The sequence below is a fragment of the Leucoraja erinacea genome, chromosome 32, assembly GCF_028641065.1.
Source record: "Leucoraja erinacea ecotype New England chromosome 32, Leri_hhj_1, whole genome shotgun sequence".
In the NCBI taxonomy this organism is placed as follows: Eukaryota; Metazoa; Chordata; class Chondrichthyes; order Rajiformes; family Rajidae; genus Leucoraja; species Leucoraja erinaceus.
Window position 1 is genome coordinate 5969797 of NC_073408.1, and position 25518 is coordinate 5995314.

The 25518-nt window shown below is 46.2% G+C and overlaps 1 protein-coding gene across 9 annotated transcripts in view; it reads left to right on the plus strand.

Moving 5' to 3' along the window:
- Nucleotides 1-25518, plus strand: part of ncam1a (neural cell adhesion molecule 1a) — a 335029-nt gene that overhangs the window by 190717 nt on the left and 118794 nt on the right. For all 9 annotated transcript variants that reach the window (XM_055660638.1, XM_055660639.1, XM_055660640.1 and 6 more), the window contains exons 2-7: nt 6622-6696; nt 14952-15164; nt 15781-15924; nt 20749-20886; nt 22942-23059; nt 23867-24030. In XM_055660638.1, the coding sequence (XP_055516613.1) occupies nt 6622-6696; nt 14952-15164; nt 15781-15924; nt 20749-20886; nt 22942-23059; nt 23867-24030 (852 nt within the window). The remainder of the gene's footprint in view (nt 1-6621; nt 6697-14951; nt 15165-15780; nt 15925-20748; nt 20887-22941; nt 23060-23866; nt 24031-25518) is intronic.

Below are 25518 nucleotides of genomic sequence, written 5' to 3' on the forward strand. Positions count from 1 at the left end.
GAATTGACCGCATTGTCTAACAGGATTGCTACTCGGGTTTGGAGGTTAGGTTCAGGACCTAGATAAATGTTGCCAGGCGTACACAACCAAGAGGTAGAAGGGAGATGTCTGTGCCCAGTTGTTGACGGTTCATAAGTTATAGGAGCAGATTTAGGCCATTCGGCCACAAAACCTACTCCACCATTTAACCACGGCTAACCTATCTTTCCCTTTCAACCCCATTCTCCTGCCATCTCCCCGTTACCTTTGACACCCGTACTGTTCAAGAATCTGGCAATCTCCACTTTAAAAATACCCAAAGACTCGGAATCCACCGACGTCTATGACAATGAATTCCACAGATTCTCCGCCCTCTGACTAAAGAAAGTCCTCCTCATCTTCTTTCTGAAGGTGCGTCCTTTTATTCTGAGGCTGCACCCTCTGATCCTAGACTCTCCCACTAGTGGAGACATCCTCTCCACATCCACTTACGCCAGGCATTTCACTATTCAGTCCGTTTCAATGAGGTCCCCCCTCATTCTTCTAAACTGCAGCGTGTATGGGCGGTCACGGTGGCACAGCAGTAGAGTTGCTGCCTTATAGCAAAATGCAGCACCAGAGATCCGAGTTCGACCCCGACTGCGGGTGCTGTCTGTGAGGAGGTCCCCGTGACTTACGTGGATTTTCTCCGAGATCTTCGGTTTCCTCCCACACTCCAAAGACATGCAGGTTTGTAGGTTAATTGGATTGATTAATTGGCTTGATAAAAATGTTAAATTGTCCAAGTTGGCGATATGCAGAGTACTGCCCTGCCGACTACAAAATTCAGAAGGTTCAGAAAGTTCAGGCCCAGTGCCGTCAAAAGCTTTAAAATTTGTGGGAATGCGAGAATTTCATTTTATTCCATTCCATTGTCATCCCTCCATGCCAACTCCTAAGATAAATACTGTTGCCCAATGTGTAGGAATAAACTGCAGGTGCTGGTTTACACCGAAGATAGACGCAAAAGGCTGGAGTAACTCAGCAGGTCAGGCAGTATCTCTGGAGAGAAGCAATTGGTGACATTTCGGATCGAGACCCTTCTTCAGACTCATAATACAAAAATAAAATGTCTGACATGTTATCAGTGAGGCCAGATTTAAATTTAACAAAAGGCTAGTGGAGCTCACACGTCAGGCAGAACTTGTAGAAGGAATGGATTGACAGTGTTTCGAATTGAGACTCTTCTTCTGAAGATGGTTGTTGACCTGAAAGGTCCTTCCGCAGGTGCTGCCTGAGCTGTTGTGTTCTTCCAGCACTTTGTGTATTTCTGTCAAGATTCCAGCAATTGCAGTCCCTTGTGTCTCCAAAAACTTAATTTAGTTTGGGAAGTAATTTTTCGTTGAGATTATTAGTTGAATGACACTTGCCGCATACTAATTGCCTTCCACAACCAGATCAAAAGACCACATTTAATCAACTTTGATTGGAATATTTTTTTTATTTCTATCCTTAATAAAAAAAATGTTTAATTAAGAATGAACTCGATGCCCTTTGTTGTGAAGTAAAATCATTTGTTACTCTTGGGATATTGAATCTTATTTTGTTGGCAGTTTGCTTCATTATTTAAGTATAGACTGATACTTACAGAGTGAGTTACTTAGAGCAAATTTTGAGCACAGGAATGAAAGTACAACTCGGAGAATATTTGGGTCACAGCTCTCTGGCATGTTCAAACATTGTAAAGTTGTCCATTCTGCCGTGTACATAAGTTCTATGCTTTCAAGTAACAAAACTTTGACAGTTTACAAGATAGCGGGGAAGACGTTAGTTGAAGCATCCCAATTTTATCTCATTGTTTGACTTGAGTAACTGGTGAGGAATTGTATGCAGAGATTTGGGCGGCACGGTGGCGCAACGGTAGAGCTATTGCCTTTCAGCGCAAGAGGCACGCGGGTTCGATCCCAACTACGGGTGCTGTCTGTACGGCGTTTGTATATTGTCCCCGTGACCTGCGTGGGATTTCTCCAAGATCTTCAGTTTCCTCCCACACTTCAAAGACGTGCAGGTTTGTAGGTTAATGGGCTTGGTACCAATGTAAAATTGTCCCTCGTGTTCAGGGTCTGTCCCACTGTACGAGGTAATTCAAGAGCTCTCCCGAGTTAAAAAAAAAATCAAACTCGTGGTAACCACGTAGAATGTACGTAGCGGGTACGTCGGAGCTCGGGATGTCTCTTAGCGGCTCGTAACGCTAACGGCAGGTACTCGGGAAACGCGGTAAGCTCGTGAAGACGTGAAGATTTTTCAACATGTTGAAAAATGTCCACGAAAGTCCCAAGTACCGACGAGAGGCTATTACCACAATTCTCCGAGTTCAAATCAAGTGAAACTCGGGAGAACTCTTGAATTAGCTCGTACAGTGGGACAGCCCCTTTGGTGTGCGGGGATCGCTGGTCAGTGCGAACTCGGTGGGCCGAAGGGCCTGTTTCCTCTCTGTATCTCTAAACTAAACTAAAAGATCAGGCAAGGGAATCCATGGCTACTGTTGTCCTGCGTAGTTTTACTGTCTGTATCACAGGCTAGATGGGTCCCAGCCCGAAACGTCGCTGGTCTTTTCCCTCCACAGTAGCCAACTGACCCGCTGAATTCCTCCTGCACTTTGTGTTGTGATAACCAGCTGCCTGGACTCCAGGTCTGTACCTTCAACATCAAACTCCATCATGCCAACTGGGCAATTTAACTTCAGTTAATTAAATAACCAGCAGACTCAGTCTCTGGCGCTGTGAGGCAGCATCTCTGCCACTGTTGCTTCCACCTTGACATGATATCTGGATGCGATCGGACTCTTGGATATGGAGATCAGTAGAGACTGTCACATATAACTCTGATGATTGTCGAGGAGAAACAGCCATGAATAAGAAGTGTTAGTGATATGATTGAATCGGCTTTTAATCTCATTGAAAATGTTGCCGTTGATCACGATTAAAGAACCAGTGAAGGACATCTGAGAGTTGTTGTCTGCTCTGCAATATTTAATATACAAAGTTACTGAGTCTGTTTTATGACATGAATATTTAGTAAGCACATGTACACTTCCCCACTCCAATTCCAGAAGAGATCTCGAGCTCTTTCATGTGCAGGAAGGAACTGCGGATGCTGGTTTAAATGAAAGGTAGACACAAAATGCTGGAGTAACTCAGCGGGACAGGCAGCATCTCTGGAGAGAAGGAAGGTGACCTCTCGGGTCGAGACCCTTCTTCAGACTGGACTTTGGACTTCAGTCTGAGGAAGGGTCTCGACCTGAAACGTTGTCCGTTCCTTCTCTCCAGAGATGCTGCCTGTCCCGCTGAGTTACTCCAGCATTTTGTGTGTATCTTCAAGCCCTTTCATAATAACTCAAGGTTTCCACTCGGCATTTTGAAAGGGATTTCAAATGTTATGATGTTCAGTAATGAAAGCAGTGAATAAACACTTTACTCGATAAAAGATGCATGAGATTGCGAAAAGTAGGCAGTTGCCAAAATGATACCTCGCTAAATAAAAAGAACAAATTGGTAGTAGCTGAAGTTGGTAATAAATTTTCTATTGAGGAATTGGCAATAAATCCCAAGCAGTAATCAATTATCATTAAGAATTCTGAAGTGGTTGAGTGTGTTCATTGGTATTTTCTCATGGAATTTCCATGGCACACAGATAGAGAGCCTTTACTTTAGTAGACAAAAATGCTGGAGAAACTCAGCGGGTGAGGCAGCATCCATGGAGCAAAGGGATAGGCGACGTTTCGGGTCTCGACTGCCCTCTGTCATATGAGGAAAGATTGAAAAGACTAGGCTTGTATTCACTTGAGTTTAGAAGGATGAGGGGGAATCTTATAGAAACATATACATTTATAAAAGGACTGGACAAGCTAGATGCAGGAAAAATGTCCCCAATGTTGGGCGAGTCCAGAACCAGGGGCCACACAGTCTTAGAATAAAGGGGAGGTCATTTAAGACTGAGGTGAGAAAAACTTTTTCACCCAGAGAGTTGTGAATTTATGTAATTCCCTGCCACAGAGGGCAGTGGAGGCCAAGTCAATGGATGGGTTTAAGAGAGAGTTAGATAGAGCTCTAGGGGCTAGTGGAGTCAAGGGATATGAGGAGAAAGCAGGCACGGGTTATTGATAGGGGACGATCAGCCATGATCACGATGAAGGGCGGTGCTGGCTCGAAGGGCCAAATGGCCTCCTCCTGCACCTATTTTCTATGTTTCTATGAAACGTCGCCTATTCCTTCGCTACAGACCTGTACGCCTCTGGAGTGTGGGAGGTAACCGAAGATCTCGGAGAAACCCCACACAGATCACGGGGAGAGCGTATAAACTCCATACAGGCAGCACCCGTAGCCGGGATCGAACCTGGGTCTCCGGCGCTGCATTCGCTGTAAGGCAGCAACTCTACCGCTGCGCCATCCGTGACTGCCCTTGCTGATCAAGAACCTATCAATCTCCACTTTAAAAATACCCAATGATTTGGCCTCCACTGTGGCAATGATTTCCCTCTGACTAAAAACCCTCTGACTGAAGAAATTCCTCCTCAACTCCATTCTAAAGATATTCCTTCCGGTCCAAGACTCTCCCACTAGTGGAAACATCCTCTCCCCATCTCTTTGAGGATCTGCTTAGAGAAAGCACAGAAATGCAAGGTGCATCAGTGCCTTCTCGACACTTTGGTCATGGTGGCAATTTTACAGATCTTGTTTGTGACCCGCAACATTTATGAGCCAGCACGGCTAGTGTGGGCTTGAGCGAGGAATAGGCAGCAACCGTTAATAGAATACTTGATGAGCGATCCTGACAACTGATGCATTGTAATAACCTGAGATTATAATGATCTGTTTTTTCTTATATTTCTCTCTGTTAGATTTGCGATCAAAAGAGAGTGTTGGCTTCTAATTGCTATCTTAGCCACTCTGAGCAGAACTTAATTACTGTACTTAGCCGAGGAAAAAAAAGCAACCCTGCGGAGAAATGAGATCAGAGAGTAAGCCGTCCCTGCGTAGAGGCCAAAATGACAGTTACCACGGCAACCGCCGGCATGGCAGAACGCCTATGCCCAAGGGAAAGTGTACAGGCGGTATTGTTCTTCAGAAATAAAGGTCTTATCTGTTGCCTTGATTAAAAATCTGGCAATCTGATGAAAAAAAAACGAATGATAATAATAGATAAAGTTATTGCTAAAGAGAAGCAATCCTCTTCGGCCTAGCTTGCAGGGTGAATGGTTTAGCATTCTGCTTGCGTGAGATGTGAGCCTCATTAATAGATTCACCTGAGCAGCGTTGAGATCTCAGTGCTGCAGCTCATCTCTGATCAGACTCGGTGTTGTTAAAAAAAAAAATCACAATTGAGGCAGATATTTTAAGCATTTCAGAAGCGGAATTCATTGCCACTGAAGGTTGTGGAGGCCAAGTCAATGGATATTTTTCAAGGCAGGGATAGATGGATTCTTAGGCTGACACAAAATGCTGGAGTAACTCAGCGGGACAGGCAGCATCTCCAGAGAGAAGGAATCGGTGCCACCCATTCCTTCTCTCCGAAAATGCTGCCTGTCCTGCTGAGTTACTCCAGCGTTTTGTGTCTGTCTTCGATTTGGACCGGCATCTGCAGTCCTTTCCTGCACATAGACAGATTCTTGATTAGTACGGGTGTTGGGGGTTATGGGGAGAAGGCAGGAGAATGGGGTTGAGAGGGGAAGATAGACCAGCCATGAGTGAATGGCAGAGTAGACTTGATGGGCCGAATGGCCTATTTCTGCTCCTGTCACTTATGAGCTTGGGAATAATAACTAGGATGCGAAGACACACAACACACGCCTCGCATTCTTGGTAGGGTCTTTGAATTTGTGTTGCTTCACTGGGGAATAAATCACCAGATGTACTAAAAAGAGAGCTTGTCTATTAACCTGTGAAGAAATAGTATTAAATCGACAGGCGCAAGCCAAGCAACGGGAAACAGGCCATTCGGCCCAATTTGTCCATGCTGACCAAGATGCCCCATCAGGGATGGAACAGTGGCGCAGCGGTAGAGTTGTTGCCTCGCGGCGTCCAGAGACCCAGGTTCGATCCTGACTACGGGAACTGCCTATGCGGAGTTTGTACGTTTTCCTGTGACTGTGTGGGTTTTCTCCGGGTGCTCCGGTTTCCTCCCACAATGGGTCTGGTTGTAAATTGGCCCCAGTGTGTCAGATAGTGTTAATGTACGGGGATCGTTGGTCGGCATGGACTCTGGGGTGGGGGAGGGGGGGGGGAAAGGGCCTGTTTCCACACTGTATCTGTAAACTAAACCAAACTAAACTAAAATTCTACAAGTACTGTAGGTCCTTAAAGTCCAGCCAGCTGACTACACTGGCCTTTAATTGCCTAATTGCAAATATATGTTCCCCAGTTGTGTGGTGGTTTATGTATTTGAGCGTAAAATCATTGAATTTGGTGTTTGCCAGTATCCCGCTGACCATTAATTGTACCGATACACTGTTCATTCACCATGTTACCTTTGAAGCTATCTCTTGAGGTCAAAGATAGGTTTTACATGTGCGTGCCTCGTTCAGATATTGATTGTTCTTCATGTGATGTGTGATGGTTTTGGCTGTGGTTCTTTGTCTAATTCCTGTATTTTGTCTCTCTTTAGCTGCCCTTCAGGTTGATATCATGCCACCTCAAGGTGAAGTCAGTGTGGGAGAGTCCAAGTTTTTCCTGTGTACTGGTAAGTCAGCCAATGCATGTCAAACTCTTACGCTAATATGAGCATATGGTTGTTGTGCCTCATCGGGCCAGGCATATTCAAATGGACCGACAACATCCTGGGTTTAGTTCACGGAAGGATGATGGGCAGCTGGAACCTGGTGTGGGAGAGGGGATACCAACGGTCAACCCTAGGGAGACGAAAGGAGCCACAAGGAACTGCAGATGGTGGAATCTTGAGCAAAGCACAGAGTGCTGGAGGAACTCAGTGGGTTGTGCACCATCTCTGGAGAGAAGGAGTGGGTGACTTTTTGGGTCAAGACCCTTCTTCAGACAGTACATCAGTCTGAAGAAGGGTTTCGGCCTGAAACGTTGACTATTTCCTTCGCTCCATAGATGTTGCTGCACCCGCTGAGTTTCTCCAGCACTTTTGTCTAACCTTCAGTACAGTCTCTCACCCCGCCCTCTCACATCCTAGAAAACACTCAGCTCTCAACCCGAAACATCAGCGACCCCTTGTGTGTGATTAGATGCTGTCCCACTGAGTTCTCCAGTAGTTTAATTTTTTGCGTTTTATTCCTTATTTGCTTCAAAGAGAAACAACCCGCAGTGTATGTTAATATCAACATTGAAGATGGGCAAAAGAACCAAAACAAAACCAGACAGTGACATATAACAGCGAGCTGCCATTCCTTGACTTGTACCAACACCATGGGAGTACTGATAGGATCAAGGATCCGTCACGAGTATAGCTAACACTATAGGCAGGCTATCAAAAACAGAATAACTTGCTTAGCACAGAATGCAGACATCTTGCCAAATGGAAAGAAAGAGTCCTTTGGGAAATCTGAGCCATTCATCACTCTACCAACAAGTAAAAATGACAAAACTCGTCAATTTCCTCCAAGAATGTTATCAGATTAACTTCTTTTAGTTTAGTTTAGAGGTTCAGCTCGGAAACAGGCCCTATAGCCCACCGAGTCCACGCCGACCAGCGATCCCCGCACATTGACACCATCTCACACACACTAGGGACAATTTATATTTACAGAAAGCCAATTAACCTGCAAACCTGCACCTCTTTGGAGAGTGAGAGGAAACCGAAGATCTCGGAGAAAACCCACGTGGGCACGGGGAGATCGTGCAGATCCCGTACAGGCAGCACCCGCAGTCAGAATTGAACGCGGGTCTCTGGCGCTGTGAGGCGGCGACTCTACCGTTGCGCCACCGTGCCTGCCGCCTTTTACTTGAGGCAGTCGCAGGTTATGCAGAGGTGAACCGAGCCACAAGTCTATCCAGTCTTTCTTATAAGACAGTCCTGACATCCCAGGAATCAGTCTGGTGAACCGTCTCTGCACTCCCTAAGATGGCATAATGTCCTTCCTCCTGGAGACAGGCACTCACGCACCCAGGCCCTGCATGTCGTCTAATGCTGACAAACCGCAGGGGAGTGAGGGAAGAGGAGACGACTCTGGAAGCAGCCGGCTCCTGGTAAACCACGCTCCCTTCCTGAAAATGATTTATCTCCACGCCAGCAAAAATCAAGGATGATGCATCACACTTGATATTCAGTCGTGAATCACCCAGTCCCTGAGAGATACTCGCATACAGATACTGCGCACACGTGTCCAGATTCCCCATAGAGCATACATTGCGCACATACTGCCTTCAACCCTCGAGGGTCTGAGCCAGAGAGAGAGGGTGAGCAGGCAGGGTTTCTATTCCTTGCAGCGCAAGAGGATGAGGGGTGATCTTATAGAGGTGTACAAAATTATGAGGAATAGATTGGATAGACACACAGAGTCCCTTGCCCAGAGTAGGGGTATCGAGGACCAGAGGACATAGGTTTAAGGTGAGGGAGGAAAGATTTAATCGGAATCTGAGGGGTAACATTTTCACACAAAGGGTGGCGGGTGTATGGAACCAGCTGCCAGAGGAGGTAGTTGAGGCTGGGACTATCGCAACGTTTTAACAGTTAGACAGGTACATGGATTGGACAGGTTTGGAGGGATATGGACCAAATGCAGGCTGGTGCGACTAGTGTAGCTGGGACATGTTGGCTGGCGTGGGCAAGTTGGGCCGAAGGGCCTGTTTCCACGCAGTATCACTCGATGACTCTGCAAGTTACAAGCACTTTTCATAGCCATGGAAGGGCCATAATTCCCGAGCTGCAGATTGATGCAGAATTCCAGGAGGAATACTCGACCTTTAATGTTGAGCCGTTCCTTGCAAGCGTCCACTTGTCCAGTAGGAGAGCCATTTTCCCCCTTTATCCTTTTCCTCCTCCTGCCTCCGTCGCTTCCGACGGGCGCTCTCTCATGCGCTGTGTTGGATATATTGCTGCTCAGTCTCCTCCAGGGGTAAATTGACATTTTGCAGCAGTCGCCTTATTGATCAATCTCACATTGCGGACGTCTAACCAAATGTAGTTAGTGATTCCCATCAAAAACACAATCTGGGAAAATTATTCGGGGTGGGGGGGGAGAGTTCCTGCATCAGCATTCCTGACACGTGCCAGTAAAGCAAATCATCCCCCCCCCCCCTCACCCCACGAGTCCATGGATGTTTGAGGATGTTTGAGAATCACCCCAATTGATTAAGTGTGGATAAGGCCCTTTGACCCAATCACTGCCCTGCAATGGAATTGACTATCCTACACATACAATTTTGGATCCTAAAAGGTCCTTGCACACCCACACCGAGTCCATGCCGACCTGCACATCACACCCGTACATTAGCACATATCCTCACACACTGGGGACACTTTTTTTCTACACACACACACACACGTACACACACACACACACACATAAACACACACACACACACACACATAAACACACACACACACACACACACACACACACACACACACACACACACACACATACACACGTACACACACACACACACACACAAACACACACACACACACACACACACACACAAGGGGCAATTCACAGAAGCCAATTTATCTACAAACTTGCACGTCTTTGGAGTGTGGGAGGAAACCGGAGCACCCGGAGAAAACCCACGTGGTCACAGGGAGAACATACGAATTTTGTCCACTTACAGCAGCCGTGGCCAGGATCGAACCCGGGTCCCCGGCACTGTCAGGCAATAACTCTACCGCTGTGCCACCGTGCCACACCAATAGATTTCCCAGAGGGATATTCTCACATCCATTATAGATGCAGAAATTAAACAAAAATCTCCATTTTGAACTTGCTATGAATTTAATATAACATAGAAACATAGAAAATAGGTGCAGGAGTAGGCCATTCGGCCCTTCGAGCCTGCACCGCCATTCAATATGATCATGGCTGATCATCCAACTCAGTATCCTGTACCTGCCTTCTCTCCATACCCTCTGATCCCTTTAGCCACAAGGGCCACATCTAACTCCCTCTTAAATATAGCCAATGAACTGGCCTCAACTACCTTCTGTGGCAGAGAATTCCAGAGATTCACCACTCTCTGTGTGAAAAATGTTTTTCTCATCTCGGTCCTAAAAGATTTCCCCCTTATCCTTAAGCTGTGACCCCTTGTTCTGGACTTCCCCAACATCGGGAACAATCTTCCTGCATCTAGCCTGTCCAACCCCTTAAGAATTTTGTAAGTTCCTATAAGATCCCCCCTCAATCTTCTAAATTCTAGCGAGTACAAACCGAGTCTATCCAGTCTTTCTTCACATGAAAGTCCTGACATCCCAGGAATCAGTCTGGTGAACCTTCTCTGTACTCCCTCTATGGCAAGAATGTCCTTCCTCAGATTAGGAGACCAAAACTGTACGCAATACTCCAGGTGTGGTCTGACCAAGACCCTGTACAAATGCAGTAGAACCTCCCTGCTCCTATACTCAAATCCTTTTGCTATGAATGTTAACATACCATTCGCCTTCTTCACTGCCTGCTGCACCTGCATGCCTACTATTAATGACTGGTGTACCAAGACACCCAGGTCACGTTGCATCTCCCCCTTTCCTAATCGGCCACCATTCAGATTGGCCAAGGAAAGGTTTACCGTGCTTGGAATGAAAATTAGAGATTTTTCTCACACAAGAAATATAGAATGTAAGGCAGCCCGTTTAAAGATGCTACGACATGTTTTTCAATAGTTTAGTTTTGAGATATAGTGCGGAAACAGCCCCTTCGGCCCACTGAGTCTGCGCCGAGCAGTGATCCCCACACACTAACACAAAACTACACACAGGGACAATTTTTACCAAAGCAAATTAACCTACAGACCTGCATGTCTTTGGGACTGTGGGAGGAAACCGGAGCTTGCAGCAAAACCCCATGCTGGTCACGGGGAGAACATGCAAACTCCGCACAGACAGCACCTGTGGTCAGGATCAAACACAGGTTTCGGGTGCTGTGAAGCAGCAACTGCGCCACCATGGTTCAGAACAGGAGGAATGCAGTCTGAGAAGATGGAAAAATGACAACTTGTTTATGATGACAGATGTCTCCGACTTATTTAGAAAGTCTAGAGTTGGTTAACGTCAACAGATAATTAAATTAGAGGCATTAGTCATTCATTTGGTGAGATTTAGATTGAATCAACATTGAAATCGAACATCATCTCCAACACACTGACATTAACATGAATATTGCACTTCATCATAATCTTTCCGAATGATCTAGTATTTTAATTGATTTAATTGTGGCGATCATGCAGTTAGCTATTTAGTCCTATTTTAAAATATATAATTAGGTTGGCATCTGTCCATCTGCGAGAGATGATGGTGTGTGTTTGACGTTGTCCTGAAGATAGACACAAAATGCTGGAGTGACTCAGCGGGGCAGGCAGCATCTCCAGAGGGAAGGATTGGGTGACGTGTCGAGACCCTTCTTCAACGTTGGAGAGGGGAATGTTTCACCTGTGGAGGCATTTCACGTTGTGGCTGACGAGGCTTGTCAATGACAGGCAGACCCTCCCACAGCTGCAACAGGTGATGTTGTCTGACTTTTAGACCAGAGATTACAACATAAAAACAGGCCCTTCGGCCCGCTGAGCCCCTGCCAACCAACCTCTCCTGCTAACCTTGTACACTAGCGCTCTCCTACACACTGGGGACAACTTACAAAAGCCAAATAACCTACAAACCATTGACACATATAAGATTGTTAAGGACTTGGACACGCTAGAGGCAGGAAACATGTTCCCGATGTTGGGGGAGTCCAGAACCAGAGGCCACAGTTTAAGAATAAGGAGTAAGCCATTTAGAACGGAGACGAGGAAACACTTTTTCTCACAGACAGTTGTGAGTCTGTGGAATTCTCTGCCTCAGAGGGCGGTGGAGGCAGGTTCTCTGGATGCTTTCAAGAGAGAGCTAGATAGGGCTCTTGAAAATAGCAGAGTCAGGGAATTCGGGGAGAAGGCAGGAACGGGGTACTGATTGGGGATGATCAGCAATGATCACATTGAATGGCGGTGTTGGCTCGAAGGGCCAAATGGCCGACTCCTGCACCTATTGTCTATTGTCATAAACCGGTAAATGTTTGGAATGAGGGAGACTCAGGCTTGATCCTGACTACGGGTGCTGTCAGTACGGAGTTTGCGTGTTCTCCATGTGACCTGCGTGGGTTTTCCCCGGGTGCTCTGGTTTCCTCCCACACTCCAAAGATGTACAGGTTTGTAGGTTAATTGGCTTGGTAAAATTGTAAATTGTCCCTGGTGTGTGTAGGATAGTGTTAGTGTATGGGGACCACTGGTTGGGGCGGACTTGGTGGACTGAAGGGCCTGTTTCTGTGCTGTATTTCTAGACTAAACTAATCTCTAAAATAAATTGCCCTTTATCCTTTATCCGTGCACTGTGGAAGGCGTGATTGTATTCACGTGTGGTCTTTTCTCTGACTGGATAGCAAGCACGTCAACATTTTCACTGTACACGTGACAATAATAAATAATCAAAGCTAATCGCTCTGTCTGCAGAGACTTCCCTTAGAATCCCTCGGGTTTGGGTTGTTGGGTACTGGTGTTACATCCATTACTGGCCCCATGAGTTTCTTTAATACTTTATGAACAGGCCCTTTGGCCCATCTTGCCCATGCTGACCAACATGCCCCATCTACACTAGTCCCACCAGCCTGCGTTTGGCCCATATCCCTCCTAACCTGTCCTATCCATGTACCTGTCTAAATGTTCCTTAAACATTGCGATTGAAGATAGTCCCTGCTTCAACCACCTCCTCTTGCAGCTTGTTTATAACTCTTTGTTTAGTTTTTAGTTTTAGAGAAACGGCGCGGAAACAGGCCCTTCGGCCCACCGGGTCCGCGCCGACCAGCGATCCCCGCACACTAACACTATCCTACACACTCTAGGGACATTTTACATTTACACCAAGCCAATTAACCTACAAACCTGTGCGTTTTTGGAGTGTGGGAGGAAACCAAAGATCTCGGAGAAAACCCACAAGGTCACGGGGAGAACGTGCAAACTCCGTACAGGCAGCACTCGTACTCAGGATTGAATCCAGGTCTCTGGCACTACAAGCCGGCAACTCCACCGCATTAATTTAAGGTTTCCCTAAAGGACCGGATTTCATTTCTATTTCTGTAAAGGATGATTTGCAAAATGCTGCGTTTGCCTTTTTGTGCCGACCTCTGTTCAGAATAGCTGCCCTGTAATTAAAATGGCCTGTGATTGTGCAGTTGCCAGTGTCGTATGGCTGTGGGCAGAGTTGATGGCTTCATGTGTAGGAAAGAACTGCAGACGCTGGTTTAAGTCGAAGGTGGAGTAACTCAGCGGGACAGGCAGCATCTCTGGAGAAAAAGAATAGGTGATGTTTCGGATCGAGACTGTTCTTCAGGCCAGCTTTTTGTGTCTATCCGGTTTGAACCAGCATCTGCGGTTTAAAGGACGGCGCAGTGGTAGAGTTGCTGCCTTGCAGCATTTACAGCGACACTGACCCAGGTTCGATCCCGACTACAGGCCAAGTTTGTACGCTCTCCCTGTGACCGCATGGGTCCTCCCACACTCCATAGACGTACAGGTTTGTCGGCTTAGCTGGTGTCGGAAAAGATTGTCAATTATCCCTAATGTGGAGGAGCGTGCTAATGTAGGGGTCGCTGGTTGGCACAGACGCGGTGGGCCGAAGGGACTATTTCCTCGCTGTATCTCTAAACTAAACCAAACCAAACTAATGTCTCAGTCTCCTTCACTCCATGGAGAGCAGTCAATGCATATCCACCAAAGGGCACAAAGTGCTGATAATTTAACCACAACTGGGTTCCCATGCATTATTCGAACGTACAGCATAATATTCTGGGCAGCCAGTTATCTCAAGGCCACTTACTTTGCGTATAGTTTAGAGATACAGCACGGAAACAGGCCTTTCGGCCCATCGAATCCGTGCCAACTAGCGCAACCCACACATTAACACTATCCTTCACACACTAAGGACAATTTACAACTTTACCAAACTGACAAACCTTTTGTTAAATATTTGTACACATAGATATCAGCACAGAGCGGGCCCTTTGGCTCAACTCATCCATACTGACCAAGATACCCTGGCTAAGGGGTGATGAGGGGGGATCTTATAGAGGCGTACAAAATCATGAGAGGAATAGATCGGGTAGACGCATAGAGTCTCTTGCCCAGAGTTGGGGAAACAAGAACCGGAGGACATAGGTTTAAGGTGAAGGGGAAAAGATTTAACAGGTATCTGAGGGGTAACGTTTTCACACAAGAGGAGGTGGGTGTATGGAATAATCTGCCAGAGGAGATAGTTGAGACAGGTACTATCGCAACTTTTGAGAAATAGTTAGACCGATACATGGATCGGACAGGTTTGGAGTGATATGGGCCAAACGCAGGCAGGTGGGACTAGTGTAGATGGGACATGTTGGCTGGGTTGCGCAGGTTGGGCCGAAGGACCTGTTTCCACGCTGTATCACTCTGTGACTCTAAGCTTGTCCCTTTTTGCTTACGTTTGGGCCATATCCCTCTAAACCTTTCCCATGCAAGCACCTGTAGAAACGTCTAATGGATGTTGGTACAGCACCTGCCTCAACTGCCTCCTCTGGCAACTCGTTCCTACCACCCACCACTCTCTGAGTGAAAAAGTTCTGACCTCTGATCTGCCTCATTGGCATCTGACGAGCAGGCTGTAGACTCAAAAAGCTGGAGTAACTCAGCGGGAGGGATGTGTCATCCCGACTGTGTGACGTCCTTGCCTTTGGCAGAGCTGCTCCCTTCTTGCCAGTGGAGTGTAAAATCCTCCATCGATGAACGTTTGCTGCTCGTTGAGATTTTCCTTTCTAATTTCAGTGACCGGGGATGCCAGCATCATTTCCTGGTACCTGCCAAACGGGGACAAGATAGACCCGAATCAGCAGCGAATCGTCGTGGCCAAAGTAAGCGACATATCTTCCAGCCTCACCCTGTACAGCGCCAACGTGGATGACGCCGGGATTTACAAATGCGTTGCCACCTCGAAGGACGGAAATGAATCCGAGTCCACCGTTAGCGTCAAGATCTATCGTAAGTCACCGATCAGTATCTTGTGTTTCTTTTTGGGTAGAACCGCACGTTGGAAAAATATCTTGCTCGTTCCTTGTTGGTTCATCCGCTTGCGTTGTGAAATCGGATCGTTAGGCTGGTGACGAGGAGGTTTTACATGAAGTTTTTAATTTCCTTTGTTAATGATAGACTGGCATTTGCAATTCAGGCCACTTTGAGGGTGGGGGTGGAGGTGGGAGGGGTGAGAGAACAAGGAGGGACTGTGGGGGGGGGGGGGGGGGGAATGTGGGAGGGGAAGGAAGAGGGACTATATCGAATACTTTTGTGACTGTCCGCGCCCTTTACATGGGGACTCTTGCGTAATTGTACTGCATGCAAAGAATCTCGCTGTACCAAGTACACGGGTATCAAACAACGTATTGAAAGACCGTCCTGATACCCGCAGTAGAGACGCAACCCCATGGGGCTGCGGAGCGGGATTCGTGACAATGTCTGGCGTGGCCTTGCGTGCGTGCGTGCATGCCATGGATGTTTCCCACAGTGATCCCGCGGTGGGAATAACCGGGCCTGGGCTGGGGCAGCGCTGTGCGCGGTGGTGTTGCGTTTTTTTGCAGCTCTGTGATTTTATCGCCCGCAGAAAAGCTGGAGTTCAGGAACGCTCCGTCTCCGCAGGAGTTCAAGGTGGGCGAGGACGCCGTGGTCATTTGCGACTCGGTCAGCTCGCCCCCACCCACCATCACCTGGAAACACCGGGGCAGAGACGTGCTCCTGAGGAAAGACGGTGAGCAAAAAAACAAAAACCGCTCTCGCCCAGAGAGATGCTTCAGCCATGTCTTGTCGAAACGCGCGCCCTCTCGGTTACTGGTTGCTGGTGTTCACTTGTATAAAAAAGTCTGGCGTACAGTCCCAGATGTTGTGGTCACTGCGACCAACCATCTCTCCGCTCTGCAGGTGGAACTTGTAGCGTTACATAGTATTGATGTGTACATCTTGGATGATTGCAAGAGAGAGTTAGATTTAGCTCTTGGGACGAATGGAATCAGGGGATGTGGAGAGAAAGCAGGAACGGGGGTACTGATTTTGGGATGATCATACTCGTCTCGAGTGACCGTTGTTGATCGTTCTACATTCTATGTTTCACACAGTAAGTTTTGGTACTTATCACTGATCCAACAGTGGGCCATCCTTGTGTGTGTGGCAAAGTCACACAGTACAGTGTAGAATCTGCCCAGGTTTAGCCAGAAGAAATTTGATAGCTGGAGTTTAGTCAAGGCTTTGGAATGTTTAATATGGGAAATGTTGGCAGCTGTGTTGGTTCATTAGTTTTAGCTTGAGAGCCAACAATCAAATCACAGTACAAGTCTCGGAGCAGTGACATACTGTATTAACCAGGCCAGCTAACTACATTGTCAAACCGTTGTGACTTGTTCCAGAGTTGTAAGAGAACACAGAGAAATTCTTCAGAACCCGAGTCTAATTAAGTCAATTTCTCCAGGCTCGTTGCTAGCTGAAATTATTCACGTCTGTGAACCTTGCTCTGGGTTCTCGTTGCCAGAAGTATCCAGGAGTGGGGTCGTTTTGATTAATATGGAAGGCTACATTTTCTAAATCTTCCACATCTTTCTTCATGCCAGCATGGAAATCAAAGCAGAGAGAGGGAGAGAGATTTAACAAGACTGCTCTCATATTTTTTTGCTTATCCTATTTTCAAGGGCAGCCATGCGAGTTATGGGTGATGAGAAGATCAGAGTTAATCTTGGTCATCGAGGTTTTCATCGAGAGCTTGTACTCAACAGAGAATTTTTAAAAGTTCTCTTGTTTTCAGATATGTTTACACCAATTAGCTGAAGCTAGGTTCTCCAGAGACCCGTATATGGAAAGAAATCAATATTCATAGAGGTCTATGTCTCACCTCTCCCTGTAGCGCAGACACTCAAGTCTTTACTTTAGATGTAAGGCATGGGACTAGGCCCACCGATTCCACGCCGACCACTGATAAGCCCATATACGAGCACAATTTCTACACACTAGGGACAATTTTCAAATGGCAGAAGCCGATTAATCTATAAACCTGCACGTCTTTGGAGGCTGAAAGGGAACCGGAGCACCCGGAGAAAACCCCCGCGGTCGCAGGGAGAACGTGCAAACTCCGTACAGACAGCGTCCGTGGTCGGGATGGAATCCCCGGGTCCCTGGCGCTGTAAGTCAGCAACTTTACCACCGTGCCGCCATTTTAGGCCAGACAACATCCTCGTCAAATCGTAGACGGTAGACGGATGCACATGTGACCAGTGGTTGTTGGCACCTACTTGCTCGGTGTGACAGCGGCCATTTCCTGATTCCCCTTCGCCATTCCAAGACTCCGGCGGAGAAATCGGAGGGAAGTGCCGGTGAAGGTGTTTAAAGCCGGTGTGAACATTAAAGGCAATTGAGCCTCTCCAACCAGACACCATTACTGCATGGCGATGACTAATAGCCAGAGAAGGATCTCAGGAATTAGCTGCCAGTGTCTTCCCGCTTAGTGAAGTGTTGTTGGGAAGCTCCCACCTGTTACTGACACATGCTTGACGCTCCAATTTATCTTTGGGCTGTAAAAGCACCTGGAACGCTAAAGTGGTGCAGATACATGAGGACAATTCCCAGGATGGCGGGACTGTCAGATGCTGAGAGAATGGAGCAGCTGGGCTTGTACACTCTGGAATTTAGAAGGATGAGAGGGAATCTTATTGAAACATTATAAGATTATTAAGGGATTGGACACGCTAGAGGCAGGAAACATGTGCCCGATGTTGGGGGAGTCCAGAACCAGGGGCCACAGTTTAAGAATAAGGGGTAAGCCATTGAGAACGGAGATGAGGAAACATTTTTCCACACAGAGAGTTGTGAGTCTGTGGGATTCTCTGCTTCATAGGGTGGTGGAGGCCAGCTCTCTGGATACTTTCAAGAGAGAGTTAGATAGGGCTCTTAAAGATAACAGAGTCAGGGGATATGGGGAGAAGGCAGGAACGGGGTACTGATTGGGGATGATCAGCTGTGATCATATTGAATGGCGGTGCTGGCTCGAAGGGCCACATGGCCTACTCCTGCACCTATTGTCTATTGTCCAATAAGACAAGACAGCTGACAAGTAAATAAAATGCTGGGACAGGCTGCATTGGTGGAGAGAAGGAATGGGAGATGTTTCGGTCGAGACCCTTCTTCAGGCATCTGCAGTTCTTTCCTACACAAGTAAATAAAATGTTCCCTCGGACTTAATGGCGAGAAGAAAATCCATGTGATTTACGATTTTAAATGGAAATAGCCATTAATCCCTGCTTTATGTTTTTTAAGTTCTGCGGAGGCACCTAATTATTGTGTAATTTTCTGATGCGTTCTTGTGGATTCTGGCAACGACCAGAGTTTGCTACTGAATAAAAATGCTGCCGTGTCAGTCCAGGGCTCTTGAGTAATCGCTTCAGTGATCAGTGTGAAATTACCTGGTTGTTTAAAAAGCCCTTTGAAACTGGCCAGGCAGTGTCCCACACACATAAGTTCATATGTTCTTGGAGAAGAATTAGGCCATTCGGCCCATCAAGTCCACTCCGCCATTCAATCATGGATGATCTATCTCTCCCTCTCGATCCCATTCTTCTGCCTTCTCCCCATAACCCCTGACACTCATACTAATCAACAACACACAAACCCTTACCCCACACTAATACCAGGGTCCCACTCCAATCCCACATTCCCCACTACAATCCCAGTGTCCTACGCCAACTCCAGTATGTCCACATACACCGCAATGACCCTACGCCAATCCCACTGTCCCCACTCCAATCCCAGTCCTACAACAATCCCACTGTCACACCAATCCCGGTCCTTCACCAATCCCGGTGTCCCCACACCAATCCCATTGTTTCACATCAACTCTACCCCTTTGCCACTGGTCGCTGGGCCCTTTAGATTCTGCCTGGTTGAAGCCCTTTGCTTATCTTAATTTGGCTCCAGATTCAGATAATGGAGGGTTCTCTGTGTGGTTTCTTCGCAGTTCTTGTAAAGCAGCTGGGTTTGATTTTTCTTCTTTGGCCGAATGACACAGGCGGACATTTTACTGACGTCATTTACGAAGTAATTAAAGGAAGGAGTCGCCCCCATTGATTCATCCCCACAGCCGGCTGTGACACACACAATGCCGCAGAGAGCCACGTGATTTAGGAATTCTTGAAGCTTTAATTTCCGGTGATGCACAGGCCAGCAGCAAAGTGCTCTTTAAGCAGCAGATAATTAAATGGGCGTCTGAGCGCGGTGTACCCAGCAATCAACCGACTCGGAAGAAACTTGGTGGGAGGTTTGCGGGTCATTCTAGTCATTTTCCACCCACTTCCTGGGCGACCACTATCTATATGGACATACAGTGCTGGAGTAACTCAGTGGGACAGGCAGCATCTCTGGAGAGAAGGAATGGGCTGACGTTTCCGGTCGAGGCCGTTTCTCAGATTGAGAGTCAGGGAAGAGGGAGTCTAGCGAAATGGAGGGGTAAGGTGTTAAAAAGAAAGATCAAAGTAGATGATACTCCATCATTTTTTGTCTATCTTTGGTGTGAACCAGCATCTGCAGTTCCTTCCTGCACAACTGCTTATAAAATCTCATTGGAGACCCTCGGACTATCTTTGATCGAACTTGATTGGCTTTATCTTGCACTAAACATTATTCAGGATATTCCCTCAAGCAGTTCATTGTCACGTGTACTGAGGTACAGTGAAAAGCTTTCATGTATCTGTACACTGTGGGTGGGTCGATTGTAATCATGTATTGTCTTCCCGCTAACTGGATAGCACGCAACAAAAGCTTTTCACTGTACCTCGGCACACGTGACAATAAACTCAACTCAAACTCATTTTGTAATCGGCGTCCAAATGTCAAGATATTTTTATTGTCGTAGGTAACGTTAACTGAATAACGTGTGTACCGAGGTACAGTGAAAAGCTTCTGTTGCCTGCCAACCAGTCAGCGCAAAGACAACACCTGATTACCATCGAGCCATTTACAGTGTATCGATACAAGATATGGGAAGGTAGAGAACAATGCTGGAGAAACTCAGCGGGTGAGGCAGCATCTATCAGCAAGAGTCAGCAACAGGGTACTGATCATGGATGATCAGCCATGATCACATTGAATGATGGTGCTGGCTCGAAGGGCCGAATGGCTACTCCTGCACCTATTGTCTATTGTCACTAGTCCCACCTGCCCATGTTTGGTCAATATCCCCACCAAACTTGTCCTATCCATGTACCTGTTTTCTTGTTTCTTGGTTTCTTGGTCCTCCAAAATATTCCAAATGGAATTTAAACTGGAGGTGTTTCTTAAATATTGGGATTATGTCCCAGCCTCAACTACCTCCACTGGCAGCTTGTTCCATACACCCACCACCCTTTGTGTGAAAAAGTTATCCCTCAGATTCCTATTAAATCTTTTCCCTTTAACCTTAAACCTATGTGCTTGTTTCTTGTTACCACGTCTGTCTGCAGGCAACAGAGTCACTCAGCTGAAGTATTTCTATTACTAAGAGAGATTTTACTTGAAGTCCAAATGCTGATGGCCTCATTTTAATTTTCTTATTTTGCAGCGCGTTTCACGATGTTGCCGAACAACTACTTGCAAATCCACCACATTAAGAAGACGGATGAAGGCACTTACCGATGTGAGGGGAGAATCGCCTCCCGCGGAGAAATCAAATTCAAGGATATTCGGGTCATTGTTAATGGTAAGCCCTCGTTACTGCTGTCCCCGCTGGCCTTCGGTTAATCAGACACGCAACAACAGGGGCAGCACGGTGGCGCAGCGGCAGAGTTGCTGCCTGACAGCGCCAGAGACCCAGGTTCGATCCCGACTACGGGTGCTGTCTGTACAGAGTTTGTACGTTCCCCCATGTGAACTGCGTGGGCTTTCTCCGAGATCTTCGGTTTCCTCCCACACTCCAAAGGCGTAAAGATTTGTAGGTTAATTGGCTTTCTAATTATTTTTTTTAATGTAAATTGTCCCTAGTGTGTGTCGGCATGCGTTAGTGTGCGGGGATTGCTGGTTGGCGCGGACTCGGTGGGCCGAAGGGCCTGTTTCCGCGCTGTACCTCTAAACTAAACTAAACTACAATAGCCTTTCACTGTATCTTAGTACACGTTACAAAAAACTAAACTAAAACTAGAGGCATCTTTTATTTGCAAAGGGTCCAGATTACAGGGACATTCCAATTGTGGAAACAGACCCATCTACAGAAGGTAGACACCAAATGCTGGAATAGCTCAGAGGGTCAGGCAGCATCTCTGGAGAAAAGGTGATGTTTCGGCTTGGACCCCTTCTTCAGACTCACTGCAGAAAGGTTCCAACCCGAAACGTCACCCACCCTTGTTCTCCAGGGATGCTGCCTCACCCATTGAGTTATTCCTGCACTTTGTGTCTATCCGCATGTGTAGTTCCTTCCTACACATTTTGTATGCCCTATATACACTAGTCTCACCTATCTGTGTTTGCCCTATATCCTTCCAAACCTATCCTGTCCATGTACCTATCTTAAATGCTGCAATTGTCCCTGCCTCCTCCGACAGCTCGTTCCATTCACCCCCCACCCTTTGTGTAAAAAATGTTACCTCTCAGGTTCCTATTAAATTCCCCTCCCCTCATCTTAAACCTGTGTCCTCTGGTTTTCAATTTCCCTACTCTGGGCAAGAGGCTCTGTGCCTTTACCCGATCTATTCCTCTCACGATTTTGTATTTTAAAAAATTTGCCCCTCAGATTCCTATTAAATCTTTACCCCCCCTCACCGCACCTTCTCCCTTCCACAACGTTCCATCTCTTGAATCATCTCATGATCAATATGGCAATTCGTATGTAGGTGCAATGATACAAGTGTGGGAACTGCAGAAGGGCCATTGCTGGATGTGAATATTTTCAGTTCAGCTCCCTGCCACGTGCACCGAGATCCAGCGAAAAGATTTGTCGCAAGCTATCCAGTCAGCAGAAAGACAATTCTTGATCACAGTCTAGCCATTTACAGTGTAGAGGTTTATGAGTGCGTAGCGATTGTAATATGAGTTTTGCTGGTGGTCTTGGAGGGGGGGATGCTCCTCAAACTGCGGAGCATCTTGGACAATACAGACCACCCCCTCCATGACACACACTGGTCAACCTGAGGAGCACCTTCAGCAACAGACTGGTTCCACCAAGATGCAGCACAGAACGCCACAGGAGATCCTTCTTCCCTGTGGCTATCAAACTGTACAACTCCCCCATCTGTAGACTGACTACCCTGTCCCTCCTCCACCCAATCCCCAAATCTATGGACACCCCCAATCCTTTCCACTCCTCACTTTAATTTCATGTTAAATGTATCTTGTGTTTTATGATTGTTGGCGGATCAATTTCCCTCCTGGGTCAAATAAAGTTATATCATATCGCTAGCACCAGTCTGAAGCAGAGTCTCGACCCGAAACGTCACCCATTCCCTCCCTCCAGAGATGCTGCCGGACCCGCTGAGTTACTCCAGCTTTTTGTGTCTTATCTTCGGGTTAAACCTGCGTCTGCAGTTCCTTCTTACACAATTAGTCCCCTGGGCTGGGCGCCTTCTTGGAAGTAATAGGTGGTAATGTCCCCGTGACCGAGCCGTCAGGTTGGGATGGACAACAGGGAGGAGGTGCAGGAGGATGCTATTGTGTAGGCAGCGGGTAATTCATCACCACGGGTGTCATGGCGACCTGCCCCAGGTGTGCATTGGATCAACAATTCTCCAGGTCTTTACGCACGCGCTCTCTCTTTGTGTTCTAGTTCCGCCCAGCATCCGCGCCCCGGAAATGGTGGTGAACGCGACGGCTCACAGCGGCAGACCCGTCACCTTGACCTGTCAGGCAGACGGATTCCCACAGCCACAGATAACCTGGCAACGGTAAGAGGAATAAAGAATTATATGTATGTATGTACACACACACGCACACATACATACATACATACATACTTGTGCACACGCGGACACACACACATACATATATACACATACATACACACACACATATAAATATGTACGTATGTGTGTATATATATATATGAGTACATATATGTGTGTGTGAGTACATATATATATATATATATATACATATATGTACATATGTATATATATACCTGTACATACACACACACATGTGTGTCTGTATATATATGTGTGTATATGTATGTATATATATATATATGTGTGTGTGTGTGTATACCTGTGTATATATGTGTATGTGTGTGTGTGTATACCTGTGTATATATGTGTATGTGTGTCTGTATACCTGCGTATGTATGTGTACTTGGGTGTGTATATATGTGTGTATACCTGTGTATGTATGTGTACTTGTGTATGTGTGTGTCTGTGTATGTATGTGTGTGTCTGTGTGTGTGTGTCTGTGTATGTGTATGTATACCTGTGTATGTGTGTATACCTGTGTATGTATGTATGTGTGTGTATACCTGTGTGTGTATATACCTGTGTATGTATGTATGTGTGTGTGTGTGTGTATACCTGTGTATGTATGTATGTGTGTGTGTGTGTCTGTGTATGTGTATAGAGCACGGGGGGAGCTCCAACACGGAGACCACGTGGGCTTCAGTGAGCTTAAAGAGCAAGTGCTAGTTTGCATGACCTATTAAGTGAGGCAGGGGAGTGTGTGCATTCTTTGTTCTGTAACCCTGGTCCTGCTGATTGTGTTTGCAGAGAGGATATCATCATTAAAGCGGATGCCGACAAGTACTCTCTGACTGAGGATGGGTCTGAGCTGATGATTCACAAGGTTGGAAAACAGGACGATGGGGAATATGTCTGCATGGCTCAGAATAAGGCCGGAGTGTATGAGCTGGAGATTACTCTACGAGTTTTCGGTAAGACCTCTCACTGTGAAATGTATATTAATTTACAGGTGAAGGCATGGTGTGCTGCCAACTCCTCCCCTCACTGTAGCAATGTTACAACATTTTGAGATTTAAAAAATCAAGTCTGCAATTTATCCCATCAGATAAAGCATAACAATAAGTTTAATTTGACACCTAATTCACTTTCATATCTCAAGTAATAAAAAAGTTATGGCCATTTTCATACTCGGAAATTAGCATCTTGTTCCCTATTGATTTTCTATGGACATAACAAAAAAGCTGTGATCGTGGACAGTCAAAAGCCCATAACCTTCTTAAAAATTAAGAGAACTGAATGAAATTTTCAGTTATCATAGATTGAAGCATTCTGAAACAAATATAAAATAATCTTACTTGGATGACCTGAAATTAAAGCATATAATTAGTTAGTTACCCAATTGTAGCTAATTTCAAACTTCAATTACTAGTCTAAACATCTATCCATTTCTTAATAAATGATTAACATTTTTAAATAGCCTAAGTGTCCAAATAATATTCACAAATAATTCACAATAAAACATGATTTTTAAATCTAATTTACATCAATTTATAGGCCAAATGGAAGGAATTCAGTGTTCATTTGCTGTAAATTAAAGTCAAATTAAATCGGCTTTCTAGTGGGTTCCTGTGAACGCGCTGGTTTAGAACGTTCACATTGCGCTGGATTTGTGCCCTCAAGTGCCCAGAAAAATACTGCGGGATATAAAGAACCCAAAATGAGCTACTCGCTATAGAAAACTTTATATACAGGGTTATATACAAGCCCCATTTAATGTAAAAATAAGGTACATACCTTTAATTGTTTGCTTTATAAAACCCTGGGGCTGCGAGAGGTTGCGGAGTGAGAGAGTGATTTTTAAACTACTATAAATATACAAGGCCATAAAAACGAATAATACCTTTTGCGATGGGGTCTTTCAGCGATTTTCCGTTAATGATTTACTAGGCTGAACATTTTTCGATTGGAACAGCCTAGTAAAAATCGCGTTTTAAACCCGCCCCCTCTAAACAGCGCCAAAATCACACACACGGGGTGGGGCAGATGCTCAGCCACGATTCAGGTACGTTTTGTAACATACCTACTCACTGCCAAATACAGGCCTGACTTCAGGGCGTGAGGTTGGGCAGACTGGGATTTTATTCCTTGGAAAGAAGAAAGATGGTGAATCTGTGGAATTCATTGCCACAGTGGGCTGTGGAGGCCAAGTCAATGGATATTTTTAAGGCAGAGATAGATAGATTCTTGATTAGTACGGGTGTCAAGGGTTATGGGGAGAAGGCAGGATAATGGGATTGAGAGGGACAGATAGATCAGCCATGATTGAATGGCAGAGTACACTTGATGGGGCAAATGGCCTAATTCTGCTCCTATCACTTATGATCTTATGAAGGTTGTCCTCCCCGTAACCTGCGTGGGTTTTCTCCAGGATCTCGGGTTTCCTCCCACACTCCAAAGAC